The 15,349-nt window shown below is 44.7% G+C and overlaps 1 protein-coding gene across 1 annotated transcript; it reads left to right on the top strand.

The window, feature by feature from the left end:
- Window positions 1–13,526: 13,526 nt before the first annotated feature.
- Window positions 13,527–14,083, top strand: AYO21_02653 (E3 ubiquitin ligase complex SCF subunit sconC; the record flags this gene model as incomplete). Its single annotated transcript, XM_022652630.1, has 2 exons — window positions 13,527–13,590; window positions 13,647–14,083. 2 exons carry the CDS (start codon window positions 13,527–13,529, stop codon window positions 14,081–14,083), a joined length of 501 nt encoding a protein of 166 aa, XP_022514986.1.
- Between the last annotated feature and the right edge of the window lie 1,266 nt (window positions 14,084–15,349).

Below are 15,349 nucleotides of genomic sequence, written 5' to 3'. Positions count from 1 at the left end.
ATGGACAAATATGGTAAATAGGTATTATACCGAGCGCACTTACTCGTAGTACGGGAGCTATACGCTAGGGGCCGCCACACCGTTAGATAGGCTCGTTAGACGCTTGGATAACGAAAAAGGAATGGTACTAACGGCGTAGAAATCCGCCGTAGTTGGCTGATGACGCATAACTCAATAGTATCCTTCGTCAACCCTCCGCGATCGATCGTTTCTACTCTCGCGCTCTGATCATACTATGAATAGTAGTCTCTTAAAGGGCTATTTCGGCATAAGACTCCACTAAGCGCTAGGGTTTAGAACGGGGCCCGTTATGGAAGCCTCCCCTTAAATTATCAACTTCGTCGAAGTTAATAAAGACGGATGACTATCGTACGCTTTTCGGGGGGGAATGAACGCCCTAAGTTCTGAACTGCATTCTTTATGTCTTTCTTCTATTCTACGAGTAGACGCCTCAGCTTCGTTCCTCCTACCCGAGCCGAAACTACGTATCTGCTGATTCACGAGGCGAATGAAGCCGCCTACACCCCGTAGACGCCTCGTTATCACCTGACTCCCCGACCTTTTTACACTAGCTAATCTATGGCCCTAAAAATCTAAATCGGCACTCTACCGCAGACTAACTACCCTTCGTTAGATCTATCCTTTAGCCTTAATGATGTAAGTCCGCCTATCGCTATATTAACTAATTACGCTGACCGTGAGTATCATCTAGTTCCATTTATATCTTCTCCTATGGGTAGAATCTAACCCTAGCCATCATGATGCGATACTATCCGTACTATAAAGTATACTCACCTAAGATCGTGCTGCTAATAACGGCTACGATTAACGGCGAAATTACAACGTAGATGAGCATTCGCGCGGTGACCCGCACGATTAATTCGCCCGTAAACCTACTACCCCTCTAACGAGGGTGCCAGCTCGACGACTAAAAGATTCAGGGGTGGTGAAGTCGACAGTAGTCGACGGCTACTGTAGAACCGGTGAAGTGAATGAATGTAAGACGGTGCCGAAAGAGGTCTAGCGACCGTCGGATTAAGATCACCTCCTAGTAATTCTAAGTTAGGGGACTCCGTCGGATGTTACCCTAAGTAACTTAGGATTTAAACGGCCAGGAAAAAAGCTATTGCCGAAAATAGAGGGCTCCCGCCTTAAGCAGCTAAAATCGAGCCGAGAGATAGGCCGCGACGGCCCTCTAACTATAGCTATGCTATAAATAATCGACCTTATAGGGGGGATCCAGGTGCTGGAAGGGCTGAGAGATACGATCGCCGAGCTGAATGTTCGGGCGGGGTAGGATAGGTAAAATTTCAACGAACGATGCACTCGAAGTATGCCGAAACATTTGACGGATTAACTAGAGTCGATGCGGAAATTATAGCTCCTGAAAGAAGAACTTATCCTCACCGAGACGAGTGAGTAGATATATCGATTACGGAAAAGACTAACTTTAGCGGAGTTCTCTCGTGCTTACGAGGCGTGCGCCTTACGATATATGGACATGAAGAGCACCCCTCGACGCCCGCGGTCGAGATCGGGCTAACGGACACTTAAGACGCTAACTAGTCGTGAAGCCCGTAATTCGCACTATAAACGAGCGGCGATAGATCATTTCGTAAACGTTCTTTTCCCCGGCGCATTACCGAGTAGTAAGACGAAGAGAGCGGCGTATAGAGGAGGTACGGTGACCCGATACGCCGCCGCTAGGAAGATTCAGAATTAGAGGGCGACTAGACAGCCGTGGGTAAATGTCATCACGCGCTTTAGTAAAGGAATGCTACTACTGATACCGGACGAAGTGTCGGATACATAGTAAGTTCTCTTATAATGACCTTTCTAAATCAGGCACTAACGTAAACTTAAATAGTATGCGAACTATGTTAAAAGCCACCTTATCGGCTTTTCTAGATCGTATAGAGCTACGAGTGGCGAGTCTGGAAAACTGGTTACTAATATTGACGTCCATGGTCGACTCCATCTTCATTAACTATACCCTACCTCGCAGCTGGCTCTCAGAAGAATGCCATTCGTGGCTCACCGGGTACGAAAGGACTAACTTACAGGTATGGAAGACCGATCCAGACTCACCTACCGCTTTTTACGATGGAGACGTAACCTCTTAGAGTCCTATAAAGTAATCTAGCGATGTCGACTAATACTATCCCGAATCTAGTTTTATTTTCGACCCGCCTACGGACGCGAGGGAGCTAGGCCTATATACGGGCGAGCCACCCTCGTAATTCGCTCTAGCTCCCTACGAAACTATTTTGGAGGCCCCTTACACTACCTTCTTGTTAAATCTTACTGGAGAGATAGATCTGCCGCCAGACCTCTGTTCCGCCTTCGTATCCTAGTATGATGGCTTCGCACTGCCTCCTAGTAAAGGGATAGGTAGTTTAAGCGTGGACATCGACGCACTCCTAGCCATGTCTCCTATAGTGCCGTCCCTTACTATAGATGCGTCCAGCACTAATGCCTCACATCACGCATCTACATCGGCGGATTGTTTATATTACGAGTATCACGATAGTACCGCGATCTACACTGGTACGGAGCCCTATAATGCTAACTACGGGGACGAGTTTCTTAACTTATGAGCGGATGGTGACTATATCCTTTTTATAAATCTCATGTCTAAAGGTCGGACGTGCCGGCATAAATAGAACCTAGTATCCCAGTCTTAAGAGATGCGAATGGCCTTTCGTTACACTAAGCCTCCCTCTTAAATCATTAATTTTCGGATATAGCCTCCTACCTTAAATAACTCGGTTCGAAGTTTTACTGATGGGCCTAGTACATCCTTTAGTTCCTATTAAGACCCTTCGGGAGAACTATACGGCTCCTAGACGCTGGTTATCTACCGACATCCCTGTAATTTACCGCTCGCTTCGAGGGTCTTTTAATGCCTCCTACGTACCTATATCGGCTTAGCTTGTAAATAAACATAAACCCCCTACCCCCCGGTAGGGGGGAGGCATGATAAACCTCGAGTCGACTTAGTAGAGCCTAAAATGGCTATAGAATCTTAGGTAGTAGACTCGGGAAAAACGAAAGTAAGTAGGTGCCTAAAGAGGTCTTACGCTTTAAGTAAATCCCTGTTCATCGAATATAAGTCATTCGATCTCGGCTCTCGGGCTGCATATAGACTCTTCTACACCTACTGTACGATTATGCTCCTACGCTGGAAACACCTGCTAAAGTGGTAGAAGTAGAATAAGTATATCCGGTCTGGCTATAGAAAGCCCTCTTACTCCTACTATAGGTCGACGAGAGATATAGCGAGATAGCATAACGAGACCGTCAACATCTGGTCACATCTGTTAGCAGCTATCATCTTCTTAGGGTTTCTCATCCGATTCCTTACCTAATCCGGAGTACTAACTCTAGATGTAGTAGTAGTCGTTACATTCTTCCTCGGGGCCATTATCTACTTTATCCTATCATTCGTTCATCACCTCCTCTCTAACTACAGCCGAAAGGTCATGATTTTAACGCAGTAACTAGACCACTTCGGTATAGTGATTTTCATTTAGGGTACAATGGTTTCCCTTCTCTATTTCGCCTTCTATGATGATGGTCATTTATAGGCATACTACATCGGCGTTATAACGGTAGCGGCTCTACTCACGATGTTATGTATCTCTTAGCTAGCATTTAGGCATTACGAAAGTCATTATACGCGTACATTAATCTTCTTCGTCCTCGGACTTTCGGTAACCTTACCGACGGTGTTACTTATTGTTCGCTCCTAGGAAAGGAGTTACTATTAAACTGTCCTCCTAGTATCCTATAGGAACCTAATCATCCTGAATTCCATTGGAGGTTTTTTATACTGCATGCAAATCCCGGAAAGGTTCTACTGGGATGCTTTTAATATCTTAGGCTCTAGCTACTAGATCATGTACATTATGGTCCTGTCGGGCGCACTATTGTATCGAATAGGATTACTCGTTACTAGACGAGCCTAGTAAAGCGAGGGTGCTACTAGATTAGCATGTCCTACGGGGTAGTAACCTAGCGGTGGTAGGAATGAAGCCGTCTCTATATCTAGTAGATGGCGATATGGACTTGGAACGTGTGGCTGGGTGATATCTGAGGGTGACTCTGTCTCTCGTCTTAGGCCGATGCTGAAGACATATGATGGCTGTCCGTCGAGCTTAGTAGATAGTAGGGAAGTTAGCTACAATTAAGCGCCTATGTCTTCCGTGCCTCTTAAGACCTTCTGGTCGGATAAATCTCAATCTGATAAAGCTGTAGATGGTAAGGCAGCTAATTAGAAGCCTCCTCTTACGGAGCCTCGTCGGAGCTAGGATAGCTAAACTTATTACCCCTTTTTAGTTAGCCCTTTTTCTAATCACTTTTCAAACGATTCCACAGCTACTTTATGCTACTAATAATATAACCTTTAAACCCGTACCCTAAAAGCCTCTACGGATTATTTTATTCCCTTAATTAATACTATTCTTATTAACGTACATACTATATCTTATTCAGTAATTGATTCTAAAGAAAGGTCTAATAAGAGGAGTCGTCGCCTAGTCACTATCTACTACTGTACGCTAATTTAGAGCCGGAACCCGTTCATTTCCAGTACCTCTTTTGAAAATAATGGTAATATACCTCGTAGCGACCTTCCTTCTTAATCATTACTATACTACTCTAGACCCTACCACTATTCTTAGGATTGCCTGAGGCTGTAAGAGATATGACATAAGAATAGCACTAAGAGAACAAGAATTAGACCCTTTAGAACTAAAGGGTCGTACATGTCCAACCTGAAGCGAATTGATTTATATTCCATGCATCTCGGAGGTTGTGAGGATACTATATAATTAATCTCTATAACTTAAGTAATTTACAATTTTTTTGACATTAACGAGCCGTCATGCCGTCAACCCCGTGTTCTACGATTTTCTATTTCGTCCTACCCATCTTGATAAGAATGGCGACTACGGTAGCTACACCACTCTATTCAGACACTATTAACACGGTAGGAGGCGGGATTCCGGATAGTAATGAGCCTCCTATAGTGTCAGCGGAAGCGATAAAGGAATTCTAACTAGCCCTCTTTCTCGAGAACCTGGAATTATCCTATCTTTAAAGCGGACTTTAAAATATTTCTACCTAGGGAACGGCGGGCTACCTAAATGACACGATCGAAGTTCTCAGTAAAATTACGGCGGTAAGTAGACTATCCTAGTTCCCTATCGGTCTAACATTTTATGCCTTCTTCAGCAGGAGGAAGTACACGTCGTAACGATTACGGACCTACTTAATGACTATAGCGCCCCTATAATTACTCCTTACTAGTATACCTTCCCGGTATCGTCTATTAATGAGTTCATCGCCCTTAGCGATATCATCACCTCAGTAGGCATCAGCGCTCTTATCGGCCTAGTTAATCGAGTCTCGTACACTAATCCTTCGATTATTAATACGATGGCTTCTATTATGACGGTCGAGTCCCGTTATAACTCCTTCTTCCGCTATGTAGGTCGTAGAGTCCCTAACCTAGCTCCCTTTAACACCGGGATCAGTAACATCTAGGCGTATAATTTAGCTCTTCTATTTATCGTACCTAGATCATGTCCAGCGGAGATCCCGCTACTAATTCTACCTACGTTAACGGTATTAACTCCGACTACAGCTGATAATATATCCTTAGTGGAGAGCATCGCGCCATATTAAAATACTACTACGATCCCCGCTACCGCTACTAACACTACCGCCACTACGTTAGAAATGGTATTCTCTTAGGATCCGATGTAGATCCCATTCGTATTCGAGTAAGGGAAACAGTTGTTTATTAGCTGGACTAATCAGCTGAATATGCCGGTGTATACGGTATTATCGATGGTTAGCTAAGGTAAGGGGTTTGCGGATGTACCGTAAGGACTCAGTAGAGCGGTTTTTACAGTGGTTATAAGTTAGTTACCTGATAATGACTATGACCTAGCCCTTACAACCTTAGCGGGCCCCGTTACGTTATTACTCTCCTAATTTCATATTAAGTAATTAATTCTGGATATCATGGATATCATGGATATATGGATAATGGAGTATGAAGGCAACTTTTCTTTCCACCACATACGAACGTAGATTATAAGTAACGTTACCGTAATTTCCGAAAGCCGCATCCCTTGCAGATATCCTTTAAGGCATTATACATAGAACGAATCGACTAACTAGAGGCTAAAGGGCTATTAAAGGAGCTGGAGGTGAAAGTGGATAGTTTAATTATGAGGGATGTCTCCTAGTCTTCGTCGAATCCTAGGCGGCGATAAAATTTCTCAACTATTTATACTAATGCTTACATCGAGCCGGCTGAGCTTAGCGGAGTTTTCCCTAGGTAAGTAGGACATCGTCCTAATAAGTTTATATCCTAAGCGTCGAGGCTTTAAGGTAAGTCGCGTAGATGGCCCGAAGGTAGGCGGCAGGGAGTCCCGGTCCTGCGTTTTTCTTCTGTATAGAAGTTGTATCCTTCGTGGGAATTGTAATTACACCCGCGGTAGTGTTTCATCTTCTTCTCGTACATCTGAAGCCTCTTAGTTTACACCCGGATATTTTACGGTAACGATTATTATAGTACCTTTATTTAAGTGTCTAGAATAAGGATTAAAATTCGACTTTTTCTAGTGTGCAACTATGTAGTTCCTTTATAGTACTATCTGTCGTCGTTCTTCGACCGTTTATTTATACTCGTAAAGGGCGCTGTGATTAATAATCAAGCGGTCGCTATCACTTAAAACTTATCTTAGATAGATTAGACTGCGGTTATGAGGTACTAGCGTACTGATTGACGAGCTAGCGCTCGTAGACTAATTAAAAAGTTAGTAGCGTTAACGCTAATGCTATTAGTGCTACTAGTAGCACCTAAGGTAAGGGTCTGATTTATCTAAGATAACTTAAAACAGCTGTTAACGGACCAGCTTCCTGCATTCGCCCTCTCTCATTCTGTTATCTTCGGCTAATCCTACGAATCCCTGCCCGATTAGAGAACGACGGAAGTAGTGGACCGAGAGGCGACGGCTAATTAACGGCGCTATACCCGCGTATAGCCACGTCACGAGTCTTTAACTTAAATCTAGGCCTTAGCCTTAGCTAGTAAAGCTAACGTACAGTTGCGGGCATACGGTAGCTCTACACGACGCTAGAAAGGCTAGTCGATAATCGACGCACTAGGCCTTAGTAGCAGACCCTTTAACCCCCGGAATAAAGGCTAGCTAGAATTAGCGGCTAAGCCGGTAGAAAGGTACTAAGGATTGATAAATATATAAACTTCACCGCTTTTCGCGTTCCTCCTCTCTAGTAACATTACTATGGCTTCGAAATCAGGTTTAAAGAAACCTAAACGGATTATAATTCGTACGCATGAGCATTAGTACGATGAACATTAGAAGATTACCTAGGAATGGTTCCATTTCGCTGGTTACTCTGAAGATTACGATTGGATAATAGACCATTACGTACACCTAGGAGGGGTGAATGATCGACGATTTTACCTTATCATCGATATGGAAAAGAATGAATCTTATACTCCCTTAGGGGCAGAAGATATACCTCTCGAATTCTATCGCTTAAGAAAGTCGATCGGGAAAGCATCGTGAGTAAAACAGACCTTAAGGTACTTTACTTAATATATAAGCACAGGAAATTCGAATATATCAGCCTAGAGACTTAATAGAACGTTTATATGCTAGCTCGTCAGCTCACGAAAAACCTCCTATAGGGATAGGATTGACTACATAATATGCTTCGACTATGCGCGGGATAAGCATCAGAAACATAAGGAAGGGAAGAGTTTCCGGCGAGGAAGACTCTCGTTACCGTTACTGAATATGATCTCGCGGCTTTAAGGATTAGACTATAGGATCGGATAGAAGTATAAAAGTTGACATTTGATCTCATTACTGTACGGTATCGCATCAATTCTTTATAATCCGGCCTACTAGCTTTAAAAAGAGAATTTTCTAGAACTTCCTATAGCTTTTGGCGTACGAGGATATTAGTATAGGTATTGAAACTGGAGATCTCCACGAACATGTAACAGGATGCTCCATCTTACTATCGTCCCTTACTACCTAACCGTATAATCTAACTTCTACAGCCTTAGTATATGATGTGGCGCCGAGAATACTAACTTATCGAGCTAACGGGAAAGTAACGACTTTACGTGACGCGAAGTCAGGCGAAGATGTGAATATACGTTATCATTACCGTCATCAGCATAGCCGAAAGGAGAGTACTCTAGTAGTAGCCGCCGACCGGGCCCTAATCTACCTTAAACTCGGAAGAGACTTCTTTCGACTTCGAGTAGAGAAGGTAAAGAACGATCGTGAGGAGAAGGTAGTAGATGCAATAAAAGAGCCTAAGGACTAATCTCGGTACTAATAGTAACGTTACATCCTATAGGAGAGTCCTAGAGCCGAATGGCCAGCTGAATATAGAGGTAAAAAAGACGGTAGCGACTACTAAGGCCGTTACTATACCGATAATGAAAGGATCCCGGATCCATCTAGGGGTAGCTTTTGCTAAGATACTACGTAGGTACTCTAAATCGTCCGTCTCGTCACTTAGAATTTTTATGGCGGCCTGCAGTACGATACTAGAAACGTTCACCGGTAATTAGTGGCATTCGACATAATTACTGAACCCTAGGTAGTATTATTTTATACCGATAGAAAGATTTTAGGGGATCTCCGTACTCCCCCCATTGATAGCTATCGCGGCGGCACTAGCGATGCTATTTACTTAGCTAGCAGCCCCGGAGGCGGCTATTACCGCATCGCTTACGACGCTCCCAACCTCGCTTACGGCCGTCGGGATAAGGCCCCTTATATAGAGTAGTACTTACATCGGGGTCGTCTTAAACTGTAGAAGAATACATTAGCGATCTACTTTGCCTAAAATATCAAATAGTGAAACGCCCTCATAGTAAACGTGATGATACCCGCCTTCATGTCATCCTTATTATAAAGCACTTTAAAGCTTAAAACCGTATAGTAGGTTAGTGCGGCTACGAATGCGAGCGATACACCTACTTTAAGCTAAAGCTTTTCTCTAAGTATAGTGAATAATTCAACCTATAGGACGATGAACACTTTACTACCGGTAGGCTGCGGATATCATTTAATAAAGCTATATACCTCCCTATTAAGCTTAGTAGTATCGGATCCAGAAGGAGCCTCACTTCGTTAAGCTCAGTATAAAGTCTGAATTAGCCCCGAGCACCGAAATGGGCCCCGGGAGGGAGGTGTACGATTACTGTATATGCCGGCTCTAGCCGCTTCGTTCCTCACCTACTTCGTAGTCCAGATCGAACGTCGTCTCCAGTCTCTTAAGATTAACTACCGCTCCTACCTTAATTCCGTTTAACGCTCGCATACCTTACTTAAAAGATTGTACCTTTTGCTCTGGTCTTCTCTTTAGCCATTCATGTTATCAAGATGTCTTCTAAATCTTCGAATCGCCGGACACGCATCGACTTCGATGCAATCAGAGGGTTTAGGGGGTCGTCTTAGAGTATAACCCGCTAGGATGATCACCTTACGGAGGGCGAAGCTCCTAGTCGCCGCGGGACTGGATTTAGTCCAGCACTAGGATTCCCGAGGGCCCTCTCGTCCGCACCCTATCGTACCACCTCAGCAACTAGTTCGAAGCCCCCGAACTCCCCAGTAGCACTCGGACATGGGATAGAGAATGCCTTGATCGTAAAGCACTAATCCCCATGGGAAAAGTATAGAAAAAGCCATTATATACGACTTAGCGAGGAAGACGACGACATAGTGGACGTAGCCGATGTTAGATACCCGTAGTCCGCCGACTTCATTATTTCTCCTTAAAAAGAGGGTCCTACGCCGTATGTCGTCGCTGTGAGGAGCTTCTCTATACATAATAGTGAAGAAAAATGTCGTATGTTACAGTAGATTAAACATGAGAATATCGTGTCTATAAGAGACATCTTTCTCCATGACGAGTTATTCTACGTTGTCTTCGAGTACATGCCGATGTCTCTAAGCCTTTTCACTAGGTTTCCGAAACATCTTAACGAGGATCAACTAGCGTCGATTTTAGGATAGGGGAGTTTGAACGTCACCTCTTTTAAGCCGGCCGACTAACTATAATAGATCCTTAACGGGCTTATGTACCTCGCGAAAAAAGGACTAGAATACGGCTCCCTAACCACCTCGAGTATTCTTATTAATGTCGCTAGTGAGGTGAAGATAGGTACGTAATCACTCCATAACCTTCTACGTCAAGCTAACGTTCAGATTATAGTACATCAGGAACTCTATCGACTATGTCCCCTAAGCAATCCTAGATCGAGAGATCTTAAGGCTCTAAGCTTTATCATAATGGAGCTAATGTAAAAGTATACTAAAGCTGATGGTACTGTCGGAGTAGATGACCTACGCCGGTGGCCCTCCGATTCTCTAGCGGTTGAATTCCTTTCTAAGACGACGTCTATAACTTCGGTAGAGAGGTTATTAAAGGTAAGTGACGGACCTCAGATTTCCTCCTTAGTTTGATACTGACCTAGCTAGAATCCACTATTTAGCAGGCCCTAGAGAACGAGAAATCTCTAAGGGCTAGTAGATGTAACTTCGATTGCCCTATTTAGGGGCTATAGATTACCGCTAAGTTAGAAGAGGATGGATTTATCGGGTAGAAGATCCTATTCTAGCTCTAATTACTTTATTCTAAAGTTAGCCGTAACTACCTAGAGTCTTATTCCATTCTCGGCTCCCTCTCTGAGGGTTTAGCGTCTTAATACTATACTACAGTTGATTATATTTTAACTTCACTCTTTTCCCCTGTTTAATAAGCTTCTTAACGCCTATAAAACTACCTTTTTATTCGTACGTTATTGTCATTCCATTTCTAGCGTTTCTAACCTTCAATATGGATATTACTCTAGCCTACGCGATCGGTTTAGGCGGCTTATTATTTCTTCTCATTCTCATGAACTTTCGCCAGTAGCTTCTACTTAGTTAGAAGAAGGTCGTTCCCTTCTCCCTCAAATATTTCGTATATCCATAGATTCGTCATCGGTTAACTAGGGCGTAGTACCCGGCTAGTGTTATTATAGGGCTTCTATACAGTAGGGTCAACGTCTTTTATATCTACTTTAAGGTGCGCTCTATCTAGGTAGCCGGTCTGCGGGCGGCTAATCTCTCGCTCATCAATCTAATCCCTCTTATGGCGGGCCCTCATCTAAGCTTTCTAGCCGATCTCTTAGGCGTTACATTACGTACGTACCGGCGATTTCATCGTTCCTTAGGGCTCATGTCATCGGTCCTAGTGGGCTTCTACGTTCTTACTGTGCTCGTGGAGAAGAAACCATTTCCCTTACAGATCTCGGAAAACCTCTTTAGACTGATCGTATACTTTCTAGAAGGTCCCTACAGCTAGTTAACAGAATTAATAAAGATTAGGGGATAATATCATTAGGCATCCTCATGCCTCTCTCACACCCATTACTTCGCCGTCCGTTCTACGAGTTCTTCCTTCGCTTACATCAGACCCTAGCTGTTACGGCGACCTATAGCATATGGAGCTACTTGAAGAAGAGCCATTCTCTTCTATAAAAGTACATTTACATTACCATTAGTACATTCTTACTAAGCGTTCTCGTCTAATGCGGACTCATCGTATACTAAACCGGAGTAGTCGGGAACGGGTTCGCTAGAGTTAAGATCTCTAATATTAAAGAAATGCTAAACAGTAAGTATATCATCATATAGTAGGAAGTGATGACGCTTCAAGTACGCCTCACCTCGCTAGTCTAGGTAAAGCCGGGGTAATACATCTACTTATGGATTCCCTAGTTTAGCCTTCTGTAGAGCCACCCTTTCATAATAACATCCTAGTCGGATGAAAGTCTAGAATGTGAGGGTTTGGAAAGAGTTCTGTAACTAGCTAGCCAACCTAGTAACAAGGAGGATAAATCTGAGGAGAGAGAAGGAGGAATAATGTCCCCTCCTTCTCTCCTTATATCGTACGCTCTTCCGCAAGGGATACTCATTGTCTTCCCCTTTCTCCCTTGTCCTTCCTCTTTCGTACACGCCTTGCGTTTCCCTTGCCTTTTGTCTCTCTTCCTTACCTTCCCTTGCGTACGGTGTCTCAGTTTGCCAGGATTCGGTATCCCTTGCACGGTACGTGCCTCGTCCAATCAGGAGGCGGCATTTTACCTGTACAATGTACAGGCAAATTTAGCCAATCAGGAGGTGGCGTTAGTCCTGTCGTTAGTCTTGGCGCTGGTTCGTCAGAACCGAGCCTCCTTCTGGGTTCAACCCATCACAGGTAGAGGGTAGACGCGGTAGAAGGTGAAGGCGGAAGGAGGTAGGATTTTAGTGGTAAGTGTGCGCGACCTATAAAAACAGCGGTCGATATATAGATATAGGGTAAGGGCGAGGGCGAGGGTGTTAGAAACGGCCTTTATATGACCTAGGGCGCGGGGCGTCTAAGGGTAGGTCTACCGGGGCATAGTAGCCTAATAAAACATAGGAGAAGGAATAAGGCTAAGTTACGTACCGTACGTAACTACCGAAAGGGGAAAAATACGATATAGCGATATATTAGTATAGGACTATATTAATATATTAATATACTATTCCTAGTTACCTATTCGGGATATACCTTATAAGTATATAGCTACGCTTATTACCCTTTTATAGTTACACTCTCTCGTAGCTAACTCATGACATCTACTTCACTATACTATTCTAAAGTTATATGACTATTTATACCTTACGTACTCTCAACCTAGCTTATGTAATATAAGGACTGTGACTAAGGAAGCCTGACCCCGTTAGGCTACATAGGAAGCAGCTCTAATAGAGGGTACCGAGTAAGACGTAGAAACGTCGGAAGTTAGTAAAAGTAGCGAGGGAGTATCCTCCTTATATTATAGGCTTTTAGTGTACGCGAGCATAAGGTCGTACGGAGTTAGCCAGACTAGAAGGGTCGATCTAGCGACGCTACTTTTAGCCGATCGCGTTAATTTATTAGATAGACTCCCTACTAGTATTGAGGCTACGACGAGATGACTAGGAAGCTAATTACCATTAGTTATAGCGGTCCCGCCGGGGTGAGTAGGGTCGGCGTCACGCGGTCGGTCGCTAAGGCGCTAGGGCGTTTCGCCCTTACGACAGGTGAGATACGGGTGAGCGCTCACCCGGCTCGGCGAGCCGGGGGTGATAGGGCGGCGTCACCCTCGTCCTAAAGGGGGTTGAGCTAGCCGTGAATTTACTAGAGCTTGGCAATGACGGTTGTAGCCCTTTCCCTTCACTGCGCAGGCAGAGTCTTTCCGTCCTCAATCGTGACCCTCTGTCCTACATCTATTGTTCTCGAACCTCATCTGTTTCTTTCAACTCTTCGCTAGTTTCCGCTTTACTCTACATCTGTACTGTTACGCATCAGCCCTTCACACCAAACAGAGGTTGACTCGAGCCCTGTCATAGTCATCGTGCACAACCAACCCCGAACTACCCTTGCGAACAAGTCTAAAGTCCATACTGCACAACATGTCGTCTGACAACTCCAAAAAGTTGGTTCTCCAGAGCTCCGATGGCGAGGATATCGTAGTTGGTGAGATACATCTCAGAACAACCCCTATGCTGCTTCTCTCAACTGACTGTTCCCAGATCGTGATGTTGCCGAGAGATCAATTCTCATCAAGAACATGGTCGGCGATCTTGGTGAAGATGCCATGGAGGAGGCCATCCCCATACCCAATGTCAATGCCGCTGTCCTCAAAAAAGTGATCGAGTGGTGCACACATCACAAACATGACCCTCCTGCAACCAATGAAGACGACTCAGATTCGCGTAAGAAGACGACTGATATCGATGAGTGGGATCAAAAGTTCATGCAGGTCGATCAAGAAATGCTTTTTGAAATCATTTTGGCGGCCAACTATCTGGACATCAAGGCTCTGCTTGACGTTGGCTGCAAGACTGTCGCCAACATGATCAAGGGCAAGTCGCCAGAAGAGATCCGCAAAACGTTCAATATCCAGAACGACTTTACTCCGGAGGAGGAGGACCAGATCCGCCGCGAGAACGAGTGGGCCGAAGAGTGAGTTTCCCTTTTGTGGGTGAGCAGTTCTGGACACTGACTTTTTTAGTCGTTGATCAACTCTGTGGCTTCATCTACAGACTAGCATACTTCGATGGCGTTGGAGGCGTTCGATGACGAAGCATGATGGAATTCAGATGACTGGGGAGACCATCGAACTGGTGGCGCAATCAAAATCATTTCTTTTATTGCATCTCATGCTCGGTTCATGATGAGCCCAATGGACTGCTTTGACAGCCACCACCGGAGCTGGGAGGTACAGGTGCATGCACTGGGATGAAGGTACGATGAGTGGCGGAAGAGGTTCAGACTATCATGCGAAACACAAACACGTTCTGCACATGAACGAATCCCACTCGAACCGATGAGCAGAGTCTCGCGGGTATAGTATCTGACACTAACACATAGACTCTGTGACTGGGAGGTGCAGCGAGGCAGTTAGAACGGAGCACTCTTTTGAATCGATTCTTTTGATTTTGAATTCTCCTTTACACGTGGCCTCCATGCAAGTCTCTGGAGCGCGTTGCATGTTTCATGCATCTTGGGGTCGTGGAGAGGATTCTGGAGTAAGGTTACGACGAATTCCCCTACCCTCAGCCTTGAAGCCCTAGCATTCCTTGAATCCGACCTCCCAAGGCTTCTCTCGTCCCCATTCTCCTCCCGGCTCCGACCTCCCGACCTAGCAACAACCCTTCCTCCAATCCTGGCCCTATTTCAGTGCTGAAAACAATTGCCCCACTGTGAGAGATGGGTGAAATGCGTGATCGAATGACAGTAATTTCTCAAAGACGACTTCTGGAAATTCAGGCTGAGGCATGGAGCGATGTGGTTGTTCTGGGTGATGGGTAATCTAGATGCCGATTCTGGTCTTGCGCCAGTGCCTCCTCTTCGCGTTGTATCTGTAGTTTGTGAACAGAGAATGTTAGCCATCATTTCTTCTAGCCCAATGTTTTCTTCTCCTGCAACTCCTCGCATCTCAACAACAAATGATAACGCTGGCATCATATGCTGGCTGGGATTTCATGCTGGCCCTTTCCTTATTGATCCCAATTATCCGTCTTCCATCAGAGTTACAGAAAGCTGCAGAGAAATATGCACAGCAACTTCCCACATCTTGCCAGGAAAGACCATCTCCTGCCCATTTTATTCACCCGAAACACATGGGCCCATGCCACCTCCAAAACCCCAAAGATATCTTGACGGAAGGATGTTTTTTCTCTTTCTCAAGTGTGGGCGACTGACCTGATGGTATTTCCCGTCCTCAAACGAA

Source organism: Fonsecaea monophora (assembly GCF_001642475.1).
Source record: "Fonsecaea monophora strain CBS 269.37 chromosome Unknown Scaff12, whole genome shotgun sequence".
In the NCBI taxonomy this organism is placed as follows: Eukaryota; Fungi; Ascomycota; class Eurotiomycetes; order Chaetothyriales; family Herpotrichiellaceae; genus Fonsecaea; species Fonsecaea monophora.
This window is presented reverse-complemented; position numbering and strand designations above follow the sequence as displayed.